General features: G+C 42.2%; 3 protein-coding genes across 3 annotated transcripts; 1 reads left to right on the top strand and 2 right to left on the bottom strand.

Annotated features, from left to right (window-relative positions):
• Positions 1 to 15,463: 15,463 nt before the first annotated feature.
• LOC115163329 (beclin-1-like) lies at positions 15,464 to 19,857 on the bottom strand. Its single transcript, XM_029715126.1, has 3 exons — positions 19,840 to 19,857; positions 19,183 to 19,325; positions 15,464 to 15,632 (listed from the first exon to the last, which is right to left on the bottom strand). Exons 1-3 carry the CDS (start codon positions 19,855 to 19,857, stop codon positions 15,464 to 15,466), a joined length of 330 nt encoding a protein of 109 aa, XP_029570986.1.
• Positions 17,498 to 18,930, top strand: LOC115160743 (zinc finger C2HC domain-containing protein 1C-like). The gene is made up of 2 exons (XM_029711102.1): positions 17,498 to 17,939; positions 18,277 to 18,930. The coding sequence occupies exons 1-2, from the start codon at positions 17,550 to 17,552 to the stop codon at positions 18,493 to 18,495; spliced, it is 609 nt and encodes a 202-aa protein (XP_029566962.1). The 5' UTR covers positions 17,498 to 17,549; the 3' UTR covers positions 18,496 to 18,930.
• A 372-nt stretch (positions 19,858 to 20,229) lies between the features above and the next one.
• Positions 20,230 to 24,783, bottom strand: LOC115163323 (uncharacterized). The gene is made up of 5 exons (XM_029715114.1): positions 24,738 to 24,783; positions 22,854 to 23,026; positions 22,539 to 22,661; positions 22,294 to 22,356; positions 20,230 to 22,049 (listed from the first exon to the last, which is right to left on the bottom strand). The coding sequence occupies exons 1-5, from the start codon at positions 24,781 to 24,783 to the stop codon at positions 21,681 to 21,683; spliced, it is 774 nt and encodes a 257-aa protein (XP_029570974.1). The 3' UTR covers positions 20,230 to 21,680.
• Between the last annotated feature and the right edge of the window lie 943 nt (positions 24,784 to 25,726).

Below are 25,726 nucleotides of genomic sequence, written 5' to 3'. Positions count from 1 at the left end.
TCTTGACTGATTGAATGCCCCGTTGAGTTTTATGTCCAGGATCACCTCCGCATGATCAGATATGACTATGCTTCCTATCCTAGCTGATAAAACAGACTGCAGCGACGTCCTGGGCATAAAAAAGTAATCTATTCTAGTCTAACATCCATGAGGTGCAGAGAAAAAAGTGAACTCTGTTGGAGGGATGAAAAGCTCTCCAAACATCAGCATACCCCAGATCATCACAAATGGCTGTAAGTGACTTAGCTTGAGGAGAGAGTGAGGCTATACCACTGGGAAGCTTATCAATAAGGGGGTTCAACAAACAATTAAAATCCCCTCCGACCACTGCAGTGTCTGAGTTTAATTCTGAAAAGTCTAGAAATACCTTAGTGAGGAAGTCAGGGGGGTGGGCAGGGGGGAAGTAAATATTCATTATGGAAATGCTCTGCCCTTGTAAAGTACCATTAATTATAACAAAGCGACCCAATTTATCTTTCACACACTTCAAGACCTTAAGTGGTAGGTTCTTTTTCACAAGAATTGCTACACCTCTACTTCTGGATGTAAATGATGAGAAAAACACTTGACCAAACCCCCCTTGTTGTAATTTCAGATGCTCCTTATCATTCAAATGGGTTTCTTGTAACAGGGCAATATCAATATTTTCTTTTTTCAAAAAGGATAGTATCTTCTTCCTTTTAATGGGGTTATGGCTCCCTCTAATGTTCCAAGTACATACACGTAGTCTGTTACCTGCCATTGCGCTTTGACCATTCAATATTCAGACTGAATCCTACTGTAAAAATGGGGTGGTACCTTTTTCCATGTGTTGAACTCTCCTCTATCTCACTGAGCGTAAACAAACGATATGAACCCTGAACTCGAACTATACAAAACCCCAAAATTAAACATGTAAAAATCCAAAAGGGGGTTTTCCCACTAGCTAACATGCAGGGGATTTCAACTTTCCAATGTAGACTCTTAAGTCCGCATTGCCACTCAATAGCCTCATCCTTTATATATGTGGAAATTAAAATCAATAGAAGATTGAGGCTCTTCCACCTAAAACCAAGCCTGGGCACCAATATAGGTTCACACATATCTCAGTCTGAGCTACGGCGGCAGTTACTTTAGCAAGAAAAATAATACCGATACGAATATTACTGAACAGGAGCACATGAGAACTTACATCACTGTTTCATGATCAGATTCAAAATAAAATAAGACGTTATCCAATGCTGCGGAGGTGCAGCTTAAGGTTATTTACCCGAGAGAGTCAATAAACGCAGCAGCCTCTTCAGATGTGTAGAGTTTTTTAGGCGATCCGTAGACCATAATCTTCAATGTGGCCGGGTACAGCAGTGCGTAGTCGATCTTCATTCTCTTGAGTCGAGCCTTCACCTCATCAAACGCTTTGCGCCTTCGTACAACCGCTGTGGAATAATCATTGAAGAATGAGACCTTTGGACCTTTACGTTGACTACCGTCAGAACCGGTGTTTCTAGCCGCATCCATGACGCGCTGCTTGTCGGTAAAGTTGTGGAACTTTATAACCACTGGTCGTGGGCGCTGATTGGGACTGGGTATCGGTGCTTGAGAGCGATGTGCTCTGTCTAGCTTCACACGACCAGCCTTAGTGTCCATTTGTAGGTAGCCAGGGATCCATTCCTCAAAACATTTTACTGAACGTGTCCCTTCAGAATTTTCCGGGAGTCCCACAGCACGGATATTGCATCTGCGTCCTCGATTATCCAAGTCGTCAATGTGCTCCGCCATTTCGCGCACCTGCTTCTCAAGTGCTTTTATCTTAGTGTCCATGGATGTAGTTGAAGTTTCCACAGTAGCAATTCTTCCTTCCGCCTCATCAACACGTTTGACAACCCTCTGTAGTTCAGCTGAATGGCCTGCTATTGCTTCCAGGACCGTTCTTATCTTAACAACGATCACTTTAGTAATGTTATCTGTCATCCTTTGAATCACCAGGTCCATTGTGCCTGGATCCGCAATGTTGTTAGATTCGCTAACGTTAGCTAGCTCCTCCTGCACCTCTACAGGGATGGTGGTTTTGGTCGAGTTCTTAGTAGCTCTGTTGGGCATGATTTTTGAGAAATAGTCGCCAAGAATCATTGTAGGGTGACTTATTTAGCCAATTCTACCACTTTTTCAAGCTAGGAGATTAATGTAAGAATATAAATTTACGAATACCGCGTGAGCTCGCTGAAACACCGTGTTCTCTCTACGGCGCCATTTTGTTCCCCCGTCAAATTGATTGTTGATCATTGATAGACAACCATTGTGAAGTCTTGCCATATATTTATTTTATTCTTTTTTTTATTTGACCCATTTCATAGTGGTTTATAAGTCAGTATTTGTGAATTGGGTTGTGTTTTTCTGTGGATTCATGTTTATTGTATTGCTATTGAACTTTGACCATTGAAATCTGAGAGACCCTCAGATTAAGATAGAGTTGGGTGCACCCTAGTAAACTATAGGCAGGATATATGGCCGGTATCTAAGTCTATTGTACTATTGATGTATTTCATTCATATTGAGCTCATTGTACAAATTTCACATATCAATATTTCCTCAAGGTGATTCATTTTTTTTGTAAGTATTTTTGTTTACAAAATACAAGCCGGCATTCTTTTTCTAAATTATTCAGTTATGTAGTTTTCATTTCTCCCTACTGCTCCAGTAGTGAACCTAACTGGTCCAATAGAGTTTAAGCTTAAACATAGTGTTTAGCAATTGTTACATAAGCAACTCCATGTCACGGCTGTCTTCGTCTTCTGACGATAATGCGAAATCGTCGTCTGACAAGGTAGACCAAAACGCAGCAGGTACGGCAGGCTCATCTTGAGGTTTATTTATTTTCAAAATGAACATACAAAAAATAACAAAACGAAATATGATCGACAAAAACAGTCTGCTAAGGCACAAGGCTATACACAGAACAATCACCCACCAATAACAAACACAAACACACCCTAATATATGGGACTCTCAATCAAAGGCAGATAGACAACACCTGCCTTCAACTGAGAGTCCCAACCCCAATCAACACAACATAGAAACACACTCACCAGACTACACATAGAAATACATAAACATAGACCATCAACCAAACACCCGGAAATACTAAATCAAACACCCTTTAAACAAACGCACCACATTGAACCACATAAAACAAAAACCCTCTGCCACGTCCTGACCAAACTACAATACTAATTAACCCTTATACTGGCCAGGACGTGACAGTACCCCCCCCTTAAAGGTGCTAACCCCGGAAGCACCTTAAAAACAAAAAACAACAACCCCAAACAACAACAACAAAAAAATGTCCCCCTTTCTAAAGGGAGGGAAGGGAGGGTGGCTGCCGTCAACGACGGCACTGTGCTACACCCCCCCTCCCCAACCCACCTATATCAGGAGGTGGCTCCGGTTCTGGCCGTTCCAGGCAGTCGGGCCACTCTGGCAGTTCGGGGCAGTCTGGCCAGTCTGGCCGCTCGGGGCAGTCTGGCAGCTCGGTGCAGTCTGGCAGCTCGGGGCAGTCTGGGCAGTCTGTCAGCTCGGGACAGCCTGGGCAGTCTGGCAGCTCTGGGCAGTCTGGCAACTCGGGACAGTCTGGGCAGTCTGGCAACTCGGGACAGTCTGGGCAGTCTGGCAACTCGGGACAGTCTGGGCAGTCTGGCAACTCGGGACAGTCTGGGCAGTCTGGCCACTCGGGACAGTCTGGGCAGTCTGGCCACTCGGGACAGTCTGGGCAGTCTGGCCACTCGGGACAGTCTGGGCAGTCTGGCCACTCGGGACAGTCTGGGCAGTCTGGCCACTCGGGACAGTCTGGGCAGTCTGGCCACTCCGGCAGTTCAGGGCAGTCTGGCCACTCCGGCAGATCAGGGCAGTCTGGCCACTCCGGCAGATCAGGGCAGTCTGGCCACTCCGGCAGATCAGGGCAGTCTGGCCACTCCGGCAGATCAGGGCAGTCTGGCCACTCCGGCAGATCAGGGCAGTCTGGCCACTCCGGCAGATCAGGGCAGTCTGGCCACTCCGGCAGATCAGGGCAGTCTGGCCACTCCGGCAGATCAGGGCAGTCTGGCCACTCCGGCAGTTCAGGGCAGTCTGGCCACTCCGGCAGTTCAGGGCAGTCTGGCCACTCCGGAAGTTCAGCGCAGTCTGGCCACTCCGGAAGTTCAGCGCAGTCTGGCCACTCCGGCAGTTCAGCGCAGTCTGGCCACTCCGGCAGTTCAGCGCAGTCTGGCCACTCCGGCGACTGTTGACTGGCGGGCAGCTCCGACGACTGTTGACTGGCGGGCAGCTCCGACGACTGTTGACTGGCGGGCAGCTCCGACGACTGTTGACTGGCGGGCAACTCCGACGACTGTTGACTGGCGGGCAGCTCTGACGACTGTTGACTGGCGGGCAGCTCTGACGACTGTTGACTGGTGAGGCTGGGTTTACGCACTTGAAGGCTAGTGCGGGGAGCGGGAACAGGACGAGTCGGACTGGGTTGACGCACTTCCGGGTCCGCACGAGAGACAGGAGCTGGAAACCCATGGCTATGGAGGCGCACAGCCGGTCTAGATCTTACCTCCTGCACAACCCGCCTTGGCTGGATGGAACTAGTAGCCCTGTACGAGCGGGGTGCTCGTACAGGGCAGACTGGGCTGTGCAGGGGCCTGATGGTAGCAGTGCGTAGAGCGGGAGTTGGGTAGCCTGGTCCTCGGAGGCGTACCGGCGACCAGATGCGCTGCGCAGGCATCCTCCTACCAGGCTGGATGCCCGCTCTAGCACGGCACCTGCGAGGGGCTGGAATAACTCGCACCGGACTGTGCGTGCGTATGGGTGAGATAGTGCGCTTCTCAGCGAAACATAGCGCTCTCCACCCCATACGCTCCTCCATATAACCACGGGTAGCTGGCTTCCGGCTCTTCCTACGCCTAGCCAAACTACCCGTGTGCCCCCCCAAAACAATTTCTTGGGGGTGCCTCTCGTGCTTCTCCCTCAGCGCATCCATGGCCTCGTACCTCCGCCTCTCTGCCTTGGCTGCCTCAATTTCCCACTGCGGGCGGCGATAATCCCCAGCCTGGTGCCAAGGTCCGGCCCCGTCTAGAACTTCCTCCCAGGTCCACTTCTCCCGCCAGTCCAACTCGAAGTCCCTCTGCTCCTTCCTCTGCTGCTTGGTCCATAGTTGGTGGGTGATTCTGTCACGGCTGTCTTCGTCTTCTGACGATAATGCGAAATCGTCGTCTGACAAGGTAGACCAAAACGCAGCAGGTACGTGTAGGCTCATCTCGAGGTTTATTTATTTTCAAAATGAACATACAAAAAATAACAAAACGAAATACGATCGACAAAAACAGTCTGGTAAGGCACAAGGCTATACACAGAACAATCACCCACCAATAACAAACACAAACACACCCTAATATATGGGACTCTCAATCAAAGGCAGATAGACAACACCTGCCTTCAACTGAGAGTCCCAACCCCAATCAACACAACATAGAAACACACTCACCAGACTACACATAGAAATACATAAACATAGACCATCAACCAAACACCCGGAAATACTAAATCAAACACCCTTTAAACAAACGCACCACCCTGAACCACATAAAACAAAAACCCTCTGCCACGTCCTGACCAAACTACAATACTAATTAACCCTTATACTGGCCAGGACGTGACACTCCAGTATAGATTTGGCCTTGTGTTGTAGGTTATTGTCCTGCTGAATGGTGAATTAATTTCCCAGTGTCTAACGGAACCAGGTTTTTCTCTAGGATTTTGCCTGTGCTTAGCTCCATTCCCTTTCTTTTTTATCCTGAAAAACTCCCCAGTCCTTAACTATTACAAGCATACCCATAACATGATGCAGCCACCACTATGCTTGAAAATATGGAGCGTGGTACTCAGTAATGTGCTGTATTGGATTTGCCCCAAATATAACGCATGTATTAGGGACAAAAAGTGAATTGCTTTGCCACATGTTTTGCAGTATTACTTCAGTGCCTTGTTGCAAACAGGATGCATGTTCTGGAATATTTTTTATTCTGTACTGTCTTCCTTCTTTTCACTCTGTCAATTAGGTTAGTATTGTGGAGTAACTACAATGTTGTTGATCCATCCTCCATCACAGCCATTCAACTCTGTAACTGTTTTAAAGTCACCATTGGCCTCATGGTGAAATTCCTGAGCAGTTTACTTCCTCTCCAGCAGTGGTGTAAAGTAGTTAAGTAAAACTACTTTAAAGTACTACTTAAGGAGTTTTTGTGGGTATCTGTACATTACTATTGATATTTTTGAAACTTTTACTTTTACTTCACTACATTCCTAAAGAAAAGAATGTACTTTTTACTCCATACATTTTCCCTAACAGCCAAAAGTACTACTTACATTTTGTCAGGAAAATGGTCCAATTCACGCACTTATCAAGAGAACATCCCCGGTCATCCCTACAGCCTCTGATCTAGTGGACTCACTAAACACAAATGCTTTGTTTGTAAATTAATGTCAGAGTGTTGTAGTGTGCTCCTGGCTATCCATAAATAAAACAATAAAATATAAATTGTGCTGGCTGGTTTGCATAATATAAGGAATTTGAAATTATTAATACTTTTACTTTTTATACTTAAGTACATTTGAGCAATTTTTGAAACTTAAGTATATTTTAAACCAAATACTTTTAGACTTTTGCTCATGTAGTATTTTACTGGGTGACTTTCAGTTTTACTTGAGTCATTTTCTATTAAGGTATCTTTACTTTTACTCAAGTATGACGTTTCAGTACTTTTCCCACACTGCTCTCCAGCAACTAAGTTAGGAAGGACGCCTGTATTTTGTAGTGACGGTGTATTGATACACCATCTAAAGTGTCATTAATAACTTCACCATGCTCAAAGGAATATTCAATGTCTGCTTTTTCTATTTTTACCCATCTAACAATAGGTGCCCTTCTTTGCGAGGCATTGGAAAACCTCCCTGGTCTTTGTGGTTGAATTTGTGCTTGAAATTCACTGCTCGACTGAGGGACCTTACAGATAATTGTATGTGTGGGGTACAGAGATGAGGTAGTAATTAAAAAATCATGTTAAACATTATTATTTCAAACACAGTCCAATGAACTTATTATATGGCTTGTTAAGCAAACTTTACTCCTGAACCTATTTTGGCTTGTCATAACAAAGGCGTTGAATACTTATTGACTGAAGACATTTCATTTGAAATTAATTTGTAAAAATTTCAAAAAACAGAACTCCACTTTTGACATTATGAGGTATTGTGTATAGGCCAGTTATACAAAATCTCAATTTAATCAATTTTAAATTCAGGCTGTAACACAACAAAATGTGGCAAAAGTCAAGGGGTGTGAATACTTTCTGAAGGCACAGTATGTGCACCAAGTAATTTCTCTCTCTCTCTGCTGTGTCCTCTGAGCTGTTAGCCCTGCAACCTCATTGGATAAAGCTGGGCAGACCTCTTGCTAGCTGTCACTCAATTGTGAGGGGCTGAAGCTCATTGGCTAGAATTCTAATTGCTAGGGAGCTGGCCCACATGGAAGTAAATGTGGAGGTAAATGTAGGGAAAATGGTGTGGTACAGCTTCAAGAAAACAGTCGCGTTCAAACTAGGGATTTCGTTGCTAATTGAGGTAAGACAGTAATTCTTCTCTCAGATTACGCGTGTATGAACTAGATATTGATGCATCCAGCTAGAGCGAGGAGGTTTAAAAAAATACTTTCATCGTGACCAAAGTATCAGAGCTTGTTTTTAAACATTTGGTTTCCAAGGGGGGTGGTGCGGGCCATGAGGAAGGCCCAAAAGTGTCTCACTCCCTTGGTCAGAAAGCTCATAATTAGCTGGGTCATCGCAAGCACCAGCGTAGATATCATGATCTGGTAGTATACGAGGAGCTGTAGGTCACAGGGGCATTTGCCAAAGTTGTCAGAGAAAGCCGTTAAGGGACAGGGACTGCACGTCAAACAAATTGCCAAATGTCTCCAAAGAGATGAATTAATTATCTGAATTAATGAATAAAATGAAGAGCAGGTTACAGAGTTGTTGATTGTCCACTGTCAACATTCTGGAACTCTTGATGTCATAATCGACTCTTCTATTACATCATGTTGGGTCCATATCTTATGTATCTTTGACAGTGAACAGTAAACCCAAATCACTTTTACAAAGCACAGCTGACCAGTTAGTAGTTTGACTTGTAATTTGTACTGCCTACTTTTGAAAGACAATTTCTTTCATCAAAATGGCACAGCTCGCCCAGAAAGGTGGGCTGTGCAACATGAAGATGCTATTTTTGGCTGTTATTTTCTGTCTCCTATCGCCTGCTGCTACAAATGTGTTGGCTTCTTCGTCTTCGGACCAGAAGACCTTGATGCCAGTGAAGGACCACTCTGTTCGGAACAACCCTGACGCTACAAAAGAGACCAATTTTAAGACATTGCTGGAACAACTTGAGAGTTTACGGGTGAAAGACGATTCTTCTCCAGGTAATGTGGGCCAGTTGACAAAAGGATATTCCTCCAAAATTGCCAAGTACCCCTCGGAGCTTGTGGAGCCCCTGATTTCTGTTCCAGAGCACAAGCCTTTGATGCCAGTGAAGGACCACCCTGTTCAGGACATCCCCAATGTTGCAAAACTGACCAAAATGGTGCAAGTGGACCAGATGCTGGAACAACTTGAGAGGGTGAAAGATGATACTTTCACAGGTAAAGCTAAAGTCCCCCAGAAGATTGTGGAGAAACTTATTCCTTATCTACTGGCTTACAAGCAAACAGCATTACATGGTGACGATGACGTCTTCAAAGAAAATGTTCAGGCTTCAGCTCCAAAAGCTCAGAAGAGCACCCTGAAGATCAAACCCAGAGTCAACATATTGACCGACCCTTCTTACTCCGAGCCACTTGTGAAGGTGAACCTGATTTTGGGGCTCTTTTTCTATGGCTTCATCGTAATAGTGGTTCTCTATGATGCTGTGAGAATCTCCAAGGAGGCTAGAAGGAGATCTGATGCTATGGCCGCTGCCAGGCTGAAGAAAAGACAACCAGCCACCGATGAACCACAGACACTGGTGTCCAGAGTTCGGGAGAGCATATCTTCACACTTTGGTTTGAAACAGGCATCATCCACACCACAGTGTGCCCACATTTCTGACATGTCGGCAAAAGAGTTGCACAAGTCAAAGGAGTCAATCTCCACCATGGACAAATCTGAAACGGTAAAGAGACCCGGAAAGAGTGCCGTCAGCCTGAGAGAGTGTGAGCCACCTCTGCCTAGCATCCCAGAGAACTTTCTTGTGCCTGACTCTGAGCCTGCCATCCAGGTGGCATTGAACCCATTCGACACCAAGCTAGCCGAAGTTGTATCTCACAATACTGAGGCATCCAACTACGAGGCAACCGAGAAGCCCTGCTACACACATTCCGGACTCACTGAGGTTTGTGTCGATTAAGATCGAGGACTACTTCTTAAACCAAGTGACGTTGAATAAAAGCAGCAGATATTGAATCACCAAATGAGATCACATGGAGACTGCCACCTTTGAAGACTTATTTTTTTCTGTTTTTAATTGAATATAATTACTTTAGAATAGTAATAAAAATATATTGCATTTAAAATGTATGTTTAAAGTCATTTTTGGGTATTTTGATTTGTTGTTGTACTGTTGTGTTGTAAATGAATAAGAACCATTATTTAATTGATAAAATAGATTTTTCGGAGAAAAAAATTGTGTTAACAAATGATTCTTCTGTACTGTTGTTTTGTTTTTTGCCAGTAGTTCTGAATATAGCCTTCACAAGCCCAAAGTGTCCCTGATAATGTTGTGCTATGTCAGATATGTGCAGATACAGTGCCTTCAGAATGTAGTCATACCACTTGACTCAATTCACATTTTGTTGTGTTACAGCCTGAATTCAAAATGGATTAAATATATTTTTTTCTCACCCATCTACACATAAGACCCCATAATGATAATGTGAAAACATGTTTTTTTGACATTTTTGCACATTTATTGAAAATAAAATATACAATATCTAATTTACATAAGTATTCACACCTCTAAGTCAATACATGTTATAATCCCCTTTGGCAGCAATTACAGCTGTGAGTCTTTCTGGGTAAGCCTCTCAGAGTTTTGTACACCTCGATTGTATGATATTTGCCCATTATTATAAAAAAAAAAATCTTCAAGCTCTGTCAAATTGATTGTTGATCTTTGCTAGATAACCATTGGGAAGTCTTGCCATTTATGTTTATTTATTTTTATTTGACCCATGTCATAGTGGTTTATAAGTCAGTATTTGTGAATTGGGTTGTGTTTTTCTGTGGATTCATGTTTATTGTATTGCTATTGAACTTTGACCATTGAAATCTGAGAGACCCTCAGATTAAGATAGAGTTGGGTGCACCCTAGTAAACTATAGGCAGGATATTTGGCCGGTATCTAAGTCTATTGTACTGTTGATGTATTTCATTCATATTGAGCTCATTGTACAAATTTCACATATCAATATTTCCTCAAGGTGATAAAAAAAATTTCTAAGTATTTTTATTTACAAAATACACGCCGGCATTATTTTTCTAAATTATTCAGTTATGTGGTTTTCATTTCTCCCTACTGCTCCAGTAGCGAACCTAACTGGTCCAATAGAGTTTAAGCTTAAACATAGTGTTTAGAGTGTTTAGCAATTGTTACATAAGCAACTCCAGTATAGATTTGGCCTTGTGTTGTAGGTTATTGTCCTGCTGAAAGGTGAATTAATCTCCCAGTGTCTAACGGAACCAGGTTTTTCTCTAGGATTTTGCCTGTGCTTAGCTCCATTCCCTTTCTTTTTTATCCTGAAAAACTCCCCAGTCCTTAACTATTACAAGCATACCCATAACATGATGCAGCCACCACTATGCTTGAAAATATGGAGCGTGGTACTCAGTAATGTGCTGTATTGGATTTGCCCCAAATATAACGCTTGTATTAGGGACAAAAAGTTAATTGCTTTGCCACATGTTTTGCAGTATTACTTCAGTGCCTTGTTGCAAACAGGATGCATGTTCTGGAATATTTTTTATTCTGTACTGTCTTCTTTCTTTTTTTTTCACTCTGTCAATTAGGTTAGTATTGTGGAGTAACTACAATGTTGTTGATCCATCCTCCATCACAGCCATTCAACTCTGTAACTGTTTAAAAGTCACCATTGGCCTCATGGTGAAATTCCTGAGCAGTTTACTTCCTCTCCAGCAGTGGTGTAAAGTAGTTAAGTAAAACTACTTTAAAGTACTACTTAAGGAGTTTTTGTGGGTATCTGTACATTACATGAGTAGTGTGTCCAAATGTTTATCTGGTTCTGTGTGTGTGTATCTACCTATCTATCTGTCTATTGGGGGATTGGAAATGATGCAGACAATTACATTGATGGAAGCCACAATCTATATGCGATATTAAAGCTGATCTACCCCCTAAAAAACAAATAAACATCTCACTTCGGTGCCTTTATCTCTCTCTCCGTCAGGCCTTCATCCGCCTTTACCTCGCCCACCACAAGGAGGAGCGCATCGACGTGCTGCAGCTGGCCCAAGAACCCTTCCTCATGCCCCACTTCCGCAAGGCCCTGGCCACCGGTCCTGGGCCGTTGGCATCGGGCTCCACGCCCTCCACCTCCAGCGCATACACAGCAGTGCCTCGAACTGAGGCGCCCAACACCATCCCAGAGGGACCCTGTGGGGGCCACATTACTCAAACGCCCTCCCTTCTAGATAGGGGGATGGGGGAAGGAGGATGGAGGGGGTAAAAACAGACTAAAGGATGGAGGAGGAATATCTGAAGTGCCCTCCCTATCCTCACCCCTCCTAAGACATGAAGGGGCAGTGCCAGTCTATGGCTTGTCTGTAAGACCCAATGGCTGTACATGTACACACCCCTGCCACAATGAAGAGAAAGACCTTGCTTGGCCTGTCCAGTGGGCTGCATCACAGGGTCATAGGAAAACGGACTGAAGTCACAGTATGTTGTGTGTGTGCATACCTGTTTTCAGGAAAACCAAACAGCTCAAATCAAATTGTATTTGTCACATATATGTGTTTAGCAGATGTTATTGCGGGTGTAGCGAAATGCTTGTAAGCTAGAAGCATTGCAGCCCTATCTGTCGGCACCATTTTCTTACGTATCCATTCCATTAGATATTTTGAGAGAAAGGCTTTTTTATAAATTATTGCTTGAGTTGTATCATAAGTTGAACTCTATATATTTCCCAATAATAGAATCAATTGCCCCCCTCCCTCTTTTTGAAGGGCACAAATGAAGGGGGAGTTTCTATTTTTGATGACCAAAGTTGAAGGCATGCCTGGCTGATACAACAATGTTACGTTTTACACACGTCTAACTGTCAAGTGAAAGAAAGAAATAATTTTCACTAGGATCATCACTTTTAACTGATTTGATCAGATTTAAATATTTTCTTGGATATTGGACTGGGAGTTTACTTTGTTATTTGGATGGTTGTCCATCTTTTTTTCATGAGGCTTTCCCCCAAAATGGAGAGGGAGAGACTTAATAGAAATGCATATAAACCATTTAACCGACTTTTGGTATAACTTTGTGGTTCGTTAGCAAGGAGTTACGTCAAAGATAATTCTCATTCATTGCAAATTGTGCAGTGTAACATTCTAAATTCCAACATGACTTAAATAATAGCAAAGTTATTTTAGTATATTGTGAAACATGATTTCACGCTTGAGCATAGGTGTGTTGTTTACCAGAGAAAAGCAGAATAGCCTAACTGGTAATACTCAAATATACACAGCCATACAGAGCTAGCTACATGCTACGTACAAGGCTAGCAACACAATGACTGCCTGAAGAGCCAATCTAAAAGTGCCTTCAGAAAGTATTCACACCACTTGACTTTTTCCACATTTTGTTGTTTGGATTAAATTGAGTTTCACTGGCCTACACACAATCCCCCATAATGTGAAAGTGGAATTATGTTTATAGAGATTTTTACAAATTAATGAATTGAAAGTATTGTGTAAATACGTATTCAATCCCTTTGTTATGACAAGCATGAAGTTCAGGAGTAAAAATGTGCTTACAAGTCACTGATTGCATGGACTCATCTGGCAGTGATAGAAAACTGAGGATGTATCAACTACATTGTAGTTGTTCCACAATACTAACCTAAATGACATAGTGAAAAGGAAGTTTGTACAGAATAAAAATATTCCAAAACATGCATCCTGTTTGCAATAAGGCACAAGTAATACTGCAAAAAAATGTGGCAATAAAATTAACTTTATGTCCTGAATACAAAGCGTTATATTTGGAGCAAATCCAACAACAAATAACTGAGTACCACTCTTCACATTTTCAAGCATGGTGGTGACTACATGCCTGTCATCGGCAAGGATGTTTATGATGAAAATAATCAGAATAGCGCTAGGCACAGGCAAAATCCTAGAGGAAAACCTGGTTCAGTCTGCTTTACAGACACTGGGAGATATTCAACTTTTAGCAGGACAATAACCTAAAACACAAGGCCAAATAAAAAATTCCAAGATGGCGTAGCAGTCAGACGTCTTTGTCTTTGTCTTGTCCCATGTACATATATTTTATATTTTTTTTGTCCGCATTCTTTTTCATATTTTTCCTAAACCTCAACTTCAAAATACTCTCCTGCAACCCGCCTCACCCAATATGGTGTGGATCTGGGTTTTTTTCTAAAGTATTTCTACTTACATCGGAACTGGAATTCCTCAACTGAAGCTAGCTAGCTATCTAGCTACCAGCTATCAGTCAGCTAACCACTGCTAGCGGTCATCAGCTAACCTTTAGCTCGAAAAGCTCACGGCAGTTCTTACAACGCGTTTCAAATCAGAGCATACCGGACCTATTTTTCTCTCCATATCCCCGGATTCCTACCGCAAACTCTGAACCTTTTCATCTGGACCATCGCAGCTAACCGCAACCCGGGTTGACTACTCCTGATTAACGTTTCCATCCCGGAGAAAGCACCAATTAGCCTGGAGCTAGCCCATGCTATGCCCATCTCCCGGCGAGGGCTCCTGGGCTACACCTGAAGCACACTCCTCAGCTACAATATCCGGACCCCTTCTACTGCCGGTACGGGGCATGGAACCCCGCCGATCCTTCACGACTTGAATACCATCATAATCTGCCCGAGGATTCCAACAGGCCCCTCGGCGTGACGTCCCCTGAAGGCCCATTCTGCTAACCGCGGCCTGCTAGCTATCTAGAGCATATTGGACTGTTAGCTGATCCATCGGCCAGTTTCTTGGACCACTATACCCATTTTGCAAATTGGACTTGGACCCCTCTGCTACTTGGAACCCTACTAATTCCATGACTGGTCTATCGACGTCACCGCACGAGGAGGCAAAAACAGACTTTCCCCCATCGCGACGTCCCTCTAAGGCCCTTCTGCTAACTTGCTAGCCCCGGCCTGCTAACGGTCTGAATCTCCGTGTCCCCAGCCAGCCCAACCACTCACTGGACCCATACGATTCACTTGGCTGCGCATGCCTCTCCCTAATATCAATATGCCTTGTCCATTACTGTCCTGGTTAGTGATTACTGTCTTATTTCACTGTAGAGCGTCTAGCCCTGCTCAATATGCCTTAAATAAGGCGTTCTGTGTGGGTCCATTATTGACATGTTCATATATGTAATGAACCTGAAAAACCAAATCATACAGTGATATGGGCATTAAATACAGCCACAAGCCTCCTTGTCTACATTTAAATCCACACCAAGATGTCACTTGTAGTAAAAGGATTGCCTTGTTGAATTTGCCAATGAACAAAAGCACAGCATAAGCACAGCAAAGGAAAACTAGTAAAACATAATAAATGTACATTATTCTGTGGCTAGAGTGTAGTTGAACCACAAAGACACAAACCAATTGAAGAAAAATAGGCAGAAAACCAGATTCGTGACTCCCCAGTTTTGCTTCTGGAGCAAAGTAAGAAGCATGTGATACATAAGAACCCATTCCAGTGCTGCATCTCAGTAGTTCAACGTGTCCTTCTCTCCTTCCCTTCATGTGTACTGATCTTTAAGAATTGAACAGGTCAATTGGAAACAACAGCTTTCACCTATCCAGTGTCATAAGATATGTGCATATGAAGGAAAAGAGACAACCAGAATCCACTTAGCTACTATTAGGACTCAATCCTGGAATGTGCTCCAAAAGTCTCAGATATCTCCCTTCATAACACATACGAGTCTAGGTGGACTTCAATGTGTATAATTTAACCGTTTTTAATCTTGTCCTTTCAAATGGTCAATATAGAAATCAAACAAGGAAACAAGACTTATTGGATTGGAACTCACACCAGTGGTGAATCTCAAAAGTCCTTCCTCCAGTCTTCTTCCCACCCTCTCAAAACATCATAGGGATGCAAGGAGAGCATTGTCAAGGTGCACACCCAGGGTGAGTCCTCATCTTCCTCCTCTATCTGTTGTAAAACTGAGACGACACCCACGCCAGGCCCCACTTGAGGTTGGCCAACATGAACTTGAGTGCCTTGGTCCACTGCTCCTCTGAGTTGAACTGGGTCTTGATGGAGTAGGAGCCGCCGCTGCCTCCTGTGTCCTCAATCTTGCCCTTCTCGACATCCATCCTGACCCATAACAGAAAAAGGTGCATTAAAACTCAAACCCCCAAGTGTTTATTTCTTGAGGGGTATGAAAGAAACTGGTGCAACATCTACAGCTGCTAACACCCAATTTATTTTTATCTAAGGCTAGTACGCTAAGACAAAATCAACTGCAGATTTCTCATGCTAGTGACTAGTTGGAGGCAAATGATCATGCAGAGACAAAGGATTAAGCTGTCAAAAGCTGACCAACTCCAATTATTTGTGTAAGTACAATGGAGTACCACAGTATGAGTCATAATACCCATAAAACATAGCGGTTAAACAAGGAATAATCACTGGTTCCAACCCTTTTTCCAACATTCAATTCTCCCCATAGAGAATTTTAGAAACACTTAAATTAAGGGATGTGTTTCATGTAGGCTTACTCTTGTGTGATGTTTTAATAACCATGGAAATATCTGTAGGACAAGGTGACTTAGTCGCCTGTATTTAACCCCCAAAAATGAACTGCTAATTAGCTGCTAATGTGGCTATCAAAGAACTACAAATGCCATGGTGATCTGGACGAGACTGCCGAGGCAAAGGTAAGAATCTCTGAATTAACTACGTTAGCTAAATTTAGCAATGAATAAATTGGCAAAATGTCTTTAAATTGACAATTCAGAGAGTTCAGTAATATGTTTCACCTCTATGTTGTTATATGTGTCGAACTGCTTTGCTTTATCTCGGCCAGGTCCCAGTTGTAAATGAGAACTTGTTCTCAACTTGCCTACCTGGTTAAATAAAGGTGAAATAAAAATAATCTCTGAATTAACTATGTTAGCTAAATTTAGTAATAAATAAATAGTCAAAATGTCTTTAAATTGACAATTCAGAGAGTTCAGTAATATGTTTCACCTCAAAGAAAAGTGGCATGTTTAAATATGAGATGAGGGCAAGCAGTTCAACACAGGTAGGTCACATTCACCATTTTGGGCTGTATATTATGGTATATTATGACATCACATCCACATAAGTGTCTGAGATTCTAGAAATCTCATTATTTGTGAACCAATTATGATGTCACAACTGATCAATAAATTCCAAATGTTCTGTTTGAACATTCTGGTGTCTGACTGCTGAAAATAGAACACTAGTATCCAAGACAATCAAGCAGATTCCTCCTGAGATATAGTTAACACAGTAGATCACTGTAAATATAGAAAGTGCTACTAGACGAAAACTTAGTTGCAGAACGAGGTTAGAAGGCCACTGTCAATCTCCTTGATGATGAGGAGATTCTTGCAGCCGCTACAGGAAGATAATGCTTTAACAGGGAACCTTGGAGCTGCCAGTAGCAACTCCATTCAGCCTGCCATGCCATCTCAACCCAAGGCCAATGAGAAGCTTCCAGCGCTCAAACAAAACAGTTTAAATACCTCCAGAATACCAGTACTGGAGTTGACTGAAGAAAGAAAGGGTGCTCTGCAGCGACTTGCCAGTTTGAAGGCTATGGAAAAGAAACCACATCCTCCCTCCAGAATCCCAGTACTGCAGAAGAAGAAGTCCATCTGCAATGGGAAGAGTCAAGGACTGCATGTAGCTCCAACATCTCAGCAGTCAGGGAAGGCTACTGTTCCTCCAATTCGGAAGCCACTGCAACCCATCCGTACCAAGAGGGATCAAACCTACGTGGTGAAAGACATCTACCTCCATAGTGCCAAGCCATTGAAGGCAGTCCATGGAGCCAATATGGTCGCCAAGATGCCACTGCCTCCCATTAGAGCCAGAGTCACTGTGCCAATCAATGATGCCAAGAAGAAGCCATTCCAGTTCGTCAGACCAGAGGGCATCCCTCGTCCTGCTGCTTCAAAGTACAGAAGGCAGGTTGTGAAGAAACACGTTCAGTTCAAGACTCAGACCCTAACTGTACAGGATCTACCGCCATGCCCCGATGAGATGGTATGGGACGTCTTTAACTCAGAGGCTGAGCAGGTGATGGCATATATGAAGGCCAAGCTGATCAGTGTCACCCAAGAACTGAAACTGATTAAGAGTGGGGCCAAGATGGATGCTCAGGCTTTGGAGGAGAAAAATGCGAAAGTGCGGTTGAGAAAAAAGGTGGAGAAGTTCATCCAGGAGATCTGCCTGATGAAGGTGGATTCTGACCTATGGGAGATGATAAGAGATAACGAAGAAGAGGAAGAAAGGATTAAAGAGGTGAGGAGAAATAGAGAAGAAAGCAGTGTGGCAAGTAAGCTAAAGCAGACAGCCACAAGATACACTGTTAGCAAGCCAAAGGAAGTCAAGAAGGGTTTGAACATGGAAGAGAAAAAGGAGGACAGACAGGTAAAGTAGCTTGACATTCCAAAGCCATGCTAACTGCTGATCTAGTGTAGTGTTGGTGATCACGTACGTTTGTATCAGAGGAGGCTGATGGGAGGAGTTATACGAGGATAGGATCGTTGTAATGGCTGGAATGAAATTAATTGATCGGAATCAAACGTGGTTTCCATGTGATTGATGTGTGTGATACCGTTCCTTTTGTTCTATTCCAACCATTACAATGAGCCCATTACAATGAGCTCCTCCCACCAGCCTCATCCGGTTTGTAAATATTGTATATCTTATCTTTGTTGCCAAGCTGCCCATTATTTGGCCCATCTGATAACATCCATTCATTCAGGTGGTGTTGAAACGTCGATTTGGGATGAGTGCAGCCAACTCCAAGCTGAAGCAGTGTGAGCACTGCGGCCGGTGCTTTGATCCTAGTCGCCTGGAGAAACACAGCGAGATCTGTGCCAAGCTCTCCTCCAAGAGCTCTAGACGAGGGGTCTATGACTCCACCAAGCACCGTCTCAAAGGCACTGTACTGGCTGGCTACGTGAAGCGATCCGTGGTGTGATGCACCAAGGGACCTGAGTCTGTCGCTCTTTTGTATTTTGTATTGAACAGACAGACATACAGTGACTGATAAACCACCTGCTGCTCAAATGAGGACTTCTACCTTGGAATCTGTGAGGGTTCCAATAAGAGGCAGTACTACTAGGAGGCAGTATTGTATCCAGAAACGTCTAAACCAACAGTGTTCAGCAGTTCCTCAAATCTACAGAAACACCTGTATAAACACCTCAATAAAATCAAATCCAAATACTCATCTGAATCATTCTGTTAGATGTGTTACTAGTGCAGGAAAGTAGAATAAATACAATTTTAAGAAACAAGGGAACGTATTTCTGAAATCTGAATATGAAAAGGAGTGATTTTTTTATGATTTGGAAAAATGAAGAAAGATAAACTAGCCACACGGACCCTTCAGTTGGTAGAGCATGGTGTTTGCAACACCAGGGTTGTGGGTTCGATTCCCACGGGGGACCAGTAAGGAGAAAAAATGTATGAAATGTATGCATTCACTACTGTAAGTCGCTCTGGATAAGAGCGTCTGCTAAATGACTAAAATGTAAATGATACCAAATTTACACAGTTAACTGAAGTTGGTCAGCTTTTGACAGCTTAATCCTTGGTCTCTCGGCATAATCCATAGATGATTACAATTATAATTCGATGATGTCTGCTGGACTAGTTGACTGACCTGTAGGACAGGCAGAATCCCGTGTCTCCCTTCTCCACCTCCTCCTTGAACTGCTGCACACAGTCCAGGAAGGCCACCATGGCATGGTCAAACTTGTTGTCCCAGAAGAAGTGCAGGCCCCCTGAACAATACAGTGGTAGCTCCTACACACGCAAGAAGAGAGTGGAATGTACCATATACAACATGGCCTATTCACTGGGGTTGGCTTGGGCCAGTCTAATGAGCATTGGAAAATAGTTCACTCTTTTTTTTCACAGCTCATTAAAAATTGTTTGTTGTTTGTCTCCTTATACACTGCAAAAATGTAAATCTAAGTGAAATTAAATATCTTAAATCAAGGCTATATGCTTGTTTTTTGCCTGACAATATATTTCTTGTCAGCCAGTTTTTATGTTGGAACATTTCACTTGTTTCAAGCTTTTTTGTCCTTAATTATCTTAAGATAATATAATTTGTTACTGAGATTGTGTTACTGGTTCTGAGTAACTTAATGCTCGAAACTAGAACTATAAAGCTGTTTGATCAACACTGACAAGTACAAAACTGATTTGTCAAAGTCTGAATTTCTTATTTCAAGCATCTTATCCTTTTCATCTCTTCACATATTAAGAACAGATAATGACCAAATGGAATTCACTGTTTTATTGTTAATCTTACACACAGCACAGCAATCATGTAGACAAAATACAGTACAGAACAAAGACAGTACACTTTTCATGTCTGGGGAACACACCGAGTCATTTGAACTGTTGTACAATTCTATTACTTCCCCAAGATGGTATTTAACTTGTACATAAGTTTGGCTCTTGTTGCTAATTGTGTAATATTGAGGTAAAATCAACCAGCTTTTCAGCATCCACTAACTCAGTAGCCTGTGCAAAGTGTGGGACCTCAACTTGATAAGCCATGATGTTTCTATCAAAGTGTATAGTTTGAAATGGTTGATATTCCAAACAATATAGCCTAGAATCAACAAGAAATATGTTTTTCACTAGTCCAAATTCTGCATATTACCATTCAGTACTTTGGCAAAGATCATGGACTTCTGAGTTATGTATTTTATTTGAATTGATTACAAGCCATTTGAGTGATACAGCATGGTTTACTTCATTGAAACCTAGGAAGTCCCTCAATTTCCCACGTAACTATTGTAGATCTTTAACCTCTGATACAGGTCCCATCTCCCTTTCATTTGAAAAAACTGGGTGCATTGAACTGTCAACATTTTGGCAGCTTTCATATATTTGGTTCTGATTGATCAAAGACTTGCAAATATTTTTTAAATTGAGCTTGGAAGCCCATTTGTTTAAAGGAACAATGTTTAGACTCGAACTGCATACACATATGTCTAACCATTGGACCCAATGACTTTATCTGTGATGGCAAATGTATCATATAAAGCTGTTTAGGTGTAACATTGCGGTCTGGAAAAAGCTCCTTCCAATGCTTCAAATGATTTACAATGAGTAACTTCAACCTAGACACAGTCACAATGGAAAGAACAGGTGCAAATACTATCTGTACAATCTCTATTAGCTCAATTGTCAGTCGTATATATGCATTGACTTCCAAACTCTCCAAAACAAATGGCAATATCCTTAGCAGGACAAGCATTTGCCCAGATGACTGTTTTAGTTTTCCATCACTTGACGTTAATGTACTAACAGAAATTGGGGATGGCCGATCGCTAACATCTAGAGGGGAATAAGGGAAACCAAGAATAGCAGAATTCACTGAGTCCAGATCAATCTGTCCTGACACAACAAGATGATTCAAAATACATTGGGGCTATGCCCTCCAGAATTACATGCATAATGTCTTGCGGAGTTTGTTGTATGATATCAAAGGCTGAGAATTCAACTAACTTGCTCCTTCTATTGATCCCATATGTTGTTCTCAGGCTGTTGCGAAGCAAGTCAGTCTGTGCCTTTTCTATTTCATCACACTGTCTGACATGCTTCTCCAATGTCCTTTCAGTATATGCATCCTCATTGAAGTGTGACTGCATGTCCTCAAAAGAACACTCAGTGTCTGCACTTACTGTAGGCAAAGCCCACACCCTCTAAACCCTGCTAGTTCATGTTGTGCCAGGGTGTCTCCAGAGAGAGAGACCATGGCACCATATATTGTTTTCTCGCCGTTAATAGTTAGCATTTTAAGCCCACTGTACAATGAATGCATCCATGTCTTCCATGATTCTATTCAATATTACATCTACACCAGATTGACGGAGGTCTGCTGATCTAGCCATGGCAAGTAGCCTGATAGCAGCCAGTTTAGAACTGTATTTTGGATTTATATTTCCTAGGGTGTAGTACACCATTAACAACTTGTTTTTTGATGCAAAGGATCCTAGTGGATTACAGATCTCTATTTCATCCGTGTACAGAACAATCTGCAATGCATTTGGTTTCTCTGAAAATAAGGGATGTGATTTTAGAAGAGCACCATCAACAATGTCATGAAAAAAACTTGCCCTGCACATCTGGGGTCCCTTTTCAACCATAGACAAAATCGTTGGGTGTGATAAGAACTGCTCTAGACTTTTGACTAATGGTACATAATAAAATAATTTGTCTTTGATGAAAATGTCTTTTGATCCTCCACATTTCATCCTGCATATGGTTCCAGCAATTGGAATTTCCTCTGCATCCAAACAGCTTCTTAATAACACTGTCCTGTCTAAATGTTGCAACGCCAGCAAAAGGGTCAATGAAATTGTCAAATATATCCATTGCATCTTTTTCAAGTTGACCTGATGTGCTTCCTGAATGCTTCTTTAGCACTGCCTCCATCTGCTTCCTGAGGTTGTCCAATAGTGATGATTGATACTGCTGTACCCCAGCAACAATATCATTCACACCTTTCTGAAAATGAGACAGTGAGAGAGGTGGGGATGTCATCAATCATGGAGGTTGGAACACACCATCATGTATACCTATGATATTCACATTTTCTTATGGCATATTCATTAACATAAGGACATAAGGGATCAACAATAGTAAGGTGGACAACCTAGCACTGAGAATGAACTCAACCATCACTGAACCACTACAAAATGCTCTGCATAATGTAACAAACCAAATGCTCTGTTCAGAAAAAGCATCTTACCTGTGAGAGATGATGCTTGGCTCTGGTATTTATCACAAAAGCAGTGGCATGTGTTATCAGATTCTAAAAGAAATGTTGACATTGAATGTAGTATCCTGAGGCTGGACATTACAAGTTCATGACAAGTATAATGTTTGTGACAGGAGAAGTGGTTGTGAAGACTGACTATGAATGCTATTAGTAAATCTAAGTACTTAAAAAAATATGGTAAATTTCAGTAGATTGCCACCAACCGAGTAACTTACTTGTTGCACTGTAACAGCTCCATGTTGGTCAATGACCCTTTGCCCATCATCTGAGTCAGATGGATGGAGTTGCTGATCAGTGATGCTGGAGTTAGCTAGAAGACTATCGGGTTGAATGTTGTCCTGTGAACCACACATCAAAGAAACAGATGATTATTTGAAATTGTATTTAGTGTCACCAATAGTGCTATTTAAGTGTTTTGTTCCTATTTATCATCGATTATTTTCACATTAAACCCAGCTTTAGCCATAAGAGTCATTATGGCTAAAATGATTAAATCCAGAGAACAAAACAAATGCTAGCTAGCTACTTACTTGTTCCGGTGGTGCTTGGCTTTCCTCCGATGGCTGTTCATCTGGTCGGGTGCAATCAAGTAGGTGTTGAAGGTGGTTTCTCTTTACATGATGGAAGGAATTGTACACTATATTCCTCAGTGCATCCGTCAATACCACAGAGCAACCAGAAATCAGGGCTGCGACTGTGAAATCTATTGATATGGCTCAATAACAGTTTCAATTAAAAAGTAATAAAAACGCAGCAGATAACGCACCGTCAAAGCATCTTGAACGTTACTAAACGCAAGTAAAACGTTCCCACTGCTTTCGATGAAAAGGGCGGAAAGAAGTGAAAATGATGTTCAGTATTTATAATAAAACCAAGTAATTTATTGGAGTAGAGAACAACACCACTGGGACTTTTAACTATACATGTATCACTCCGCTTTACAGGTGTTCTAATAACCGTTAATTACATTAACAATCGTTCTCTATCTTAAATTGTAACAAACTTCGCACCGCAAATATGAACATATTTCCACAAATAACATTTGAGTTAAATTATGAATGGTCGTCAAGAGAGGACGGTAACGTGTAGACCTACACAAAGTAGCAGTAGCAAGCTAGTGTGGAGGAAAATGTATATGTGTTGCTTGGCAACAGTCCAGTCCCAGACCAGTTGGGGAACTATGTGTTGCCGGAGCCAAATAAATGATGAAATAAATAAACAAATCATAATCTGTTGTCGCTTATTACTGTTAACTATGAAATTGCGCTTGTAGAACTGTTTTATAAAAGCAATATCACACTCGAGGTCGTGCTGTTATACTCAATATTAATATCTTTGGCCTGCGGCCTCGTACCTACGACCGAATCACAGCCGTGCTGATATTCAGCACTCCCTCTCGTGTGATATTGCTTAACTGACGTACGTTCATCACATTATCTAGCTAAATAAGGGAGGCCTAAAAAACTAAAAAGTAAAATACGGTCCAAATCTTTGAGTCATCTAACAACACCATGAATGAAGATGGAATGGATGACACATATCCAGGCATGGACCATATATCAACCGCAGTATTAAAAGGTAATGTTCATTTGTTTACACCGTCTACCTTTCTCCTTAGCAAGCTAACGTTAGCTAACGTTCATTTGAATTGGAAAGTTGGCAAACCAAGTTAGCATGCTAATTTTAACAAGGTAACGTTGCCTTTTTGCAGTTAACTGCACGAACGGCCATTCGTTGAAAAAACTTGAACTTTGGTTAGATTGAGTGCTTTATTGCCAGAAATAGTGTTAATGAGGTGTAAATGTGCCCTAATGACTGACACCGTCGATTATTTAGCTTCGCCGTCTTTGGCGCCCTTTCTATTGACAATAGAAAATCAATAGAAATAGCGCCAAAGACGGCGAAGCTAAATTATCGGTGGTGTCAGTCATTGTCTACAATCTTAGCTAGGCAAGCAAAGATTAACAAAGGTTTTCAATATGGGAGACAATTTAGCATTAACGTTAGTTTCATTAGCTTGCACTATCTTTTGGTTTAAAGTAATTGACTTAAACGTTAATGATATACTAGTAGTCTAATTTTGTTAGCTAACATTAGCTAGCTTGGTAAATCATTCCTGCATTAACTGGAAAGGGAAGACAGTATGCTAATGTCTCATAACCTATATCAACCTGACACTTTGCGTCTATAAACTATGATTTAGTTGCTAATTACTTAACTATTTACCATGTGGTTACATGTCTTTTTCAGCTGCTAATATAAGCACAGACATGCTGCCCAGCCTCTAAGGAGGATTTACATTATCTCTTTCCCGGTCCAGAGCACTTCTTCAGAAGGAGAACCATTTGGAGATTTACTCATGGTGAAAATGAGGTCATGTTAGATTTTGACATTTGGGAGACATTTAATCTAACCATGCAGACAGTGTTTCCTGTTATCAAAGTAGCATTTCCTGGCCATCATTACAATACATGTATCTACAGATCTACTTGTTTTGGTGTTTGCTGTTAGGTTGTTGTTACAGTGTGGTGTTCTTTGCCTTTATAATTACTATAGAATAAATGTATGTCTTATACAGGGTGAAGAATCAGGCCTGTGTAGACCAGGCACCTCCTCTGGGACCTGGAGAGATCCCCACTATCTAGATGCAGCACCCCAGAGGTTGAACAGTTGGGTGGTAAGTACACAAATTGAAATAGTGGATAGTGTTTCCTTATAAATGCAACTTCTACTACTACTCTAAATGAGGGACTAGAAACCAAGTGACTATTTAGTCTTCAGTGTTTCCTGTGGAATGAGAGGTTTGGGGTGGTAGTACCAGCGGAATCACTGGTCTTAATTTCAGTCTACATTTTTAAATGTTAATTGGTCGGGTTTGTTATGTTTTCTGGCATCAGAAACTACTGAGAGCCTACAGAACCAGGCGAGACATTATAAAACTCTACAGGAGATGTACAAAACCAAGGCCAGACCCAACCAGAAGGATGTTTCCCAGCTCCTGGACCTTGAATTCCAAGCAAGACGGGCCTTCATCGACTCTGATGCTACTAAGGAGCAGGACAGGCCTACCAAGATACTTCCCTGTATCTCTGCTTCAGAGAACTGGATCATGTAAGCAAATGTATTCATTTTAAGTAGGCCTATGCTTCTTTATCCTGGTTAACACCAGACCGAATCTCAAATGAGATGCGGTGTGGGAACTGAGCAGCGTGAGAAGCCATAGCAGGGACGGGGGTAAACTACTTCAGGCAAATGTAAAACAGTGAGCTCGCGAGAATTCTGTCTGGTTGTCTGTATGTCTGTATGTCTGTCATGTTATGGATGAACTCCGGCGGATCCCTCGATCGAGGGAACTGCTTTATACCTGAACTGAAGACCTGCTGGGGGACCTTTTACAACAAGG

The sequence above is a fragment of the Salmo trutta genome, chromosome 2 (assembly GCF_901001165.1).
Source record: "Salmo trutta chromosome 2, fSalTru1.1, whole genome shotgun sequence".
NCBI lineage: Eukaryota > Metazoa > Chordata > Actinopteri > Salmoniformes > Salmonidae > Salmo > Salmo trutta.
This window is presented reverse-complemented; position numbering and strand designations above follow the sequence as displayed.

Bases quoted from the DNA above. Each gene is read 5' to 3' on its own strand.
- LOC115160743 (XM_029711102.1), top strand. From the start codon at position 17,550: ATGGTATGGGACGTCTTTAACTCAGAGGCTGAGCAGGTGATGGCATAT. The intron at 17,940-18,276 runs GTAAAGTAGCTT...CCATTCATTCAG, and splicing joins AGAAAAAGGAGGACAGACAG to GTGGTGTTGAAACGTCGATT.
- LOC115163329 (XM_029715126.1), bottom strand. The intron at 15,633-19,182 runs GTCAGTCAACTA...GTTATGGGTCAG, and splicing joins GGATTCTGCCTGTCCTACAG to GATGGATGTCGAGAAGGGCA.
- LOC115163323 (XM_029715114.1), bottom strand. From the start codon at position 24,783: ATGGCCAGGAAATGCTACTTTGATAACAGGAAACACTGTCTGCATG. The intron at 23,027-24,737 runs GTTAGATTAAAT...CCATATCAATAG, and splicing joins CAGGAAACACTGTCTGCATG to ATTTCACAGTCGCAGCCCTG. The intron at 22,357-22,538 runs GTAAGTTACTCG...CATTTCTTTTAG, and splicing joins GAGCTGTTACAGTGCAACAA to AATCTGATAACACATGCCAC.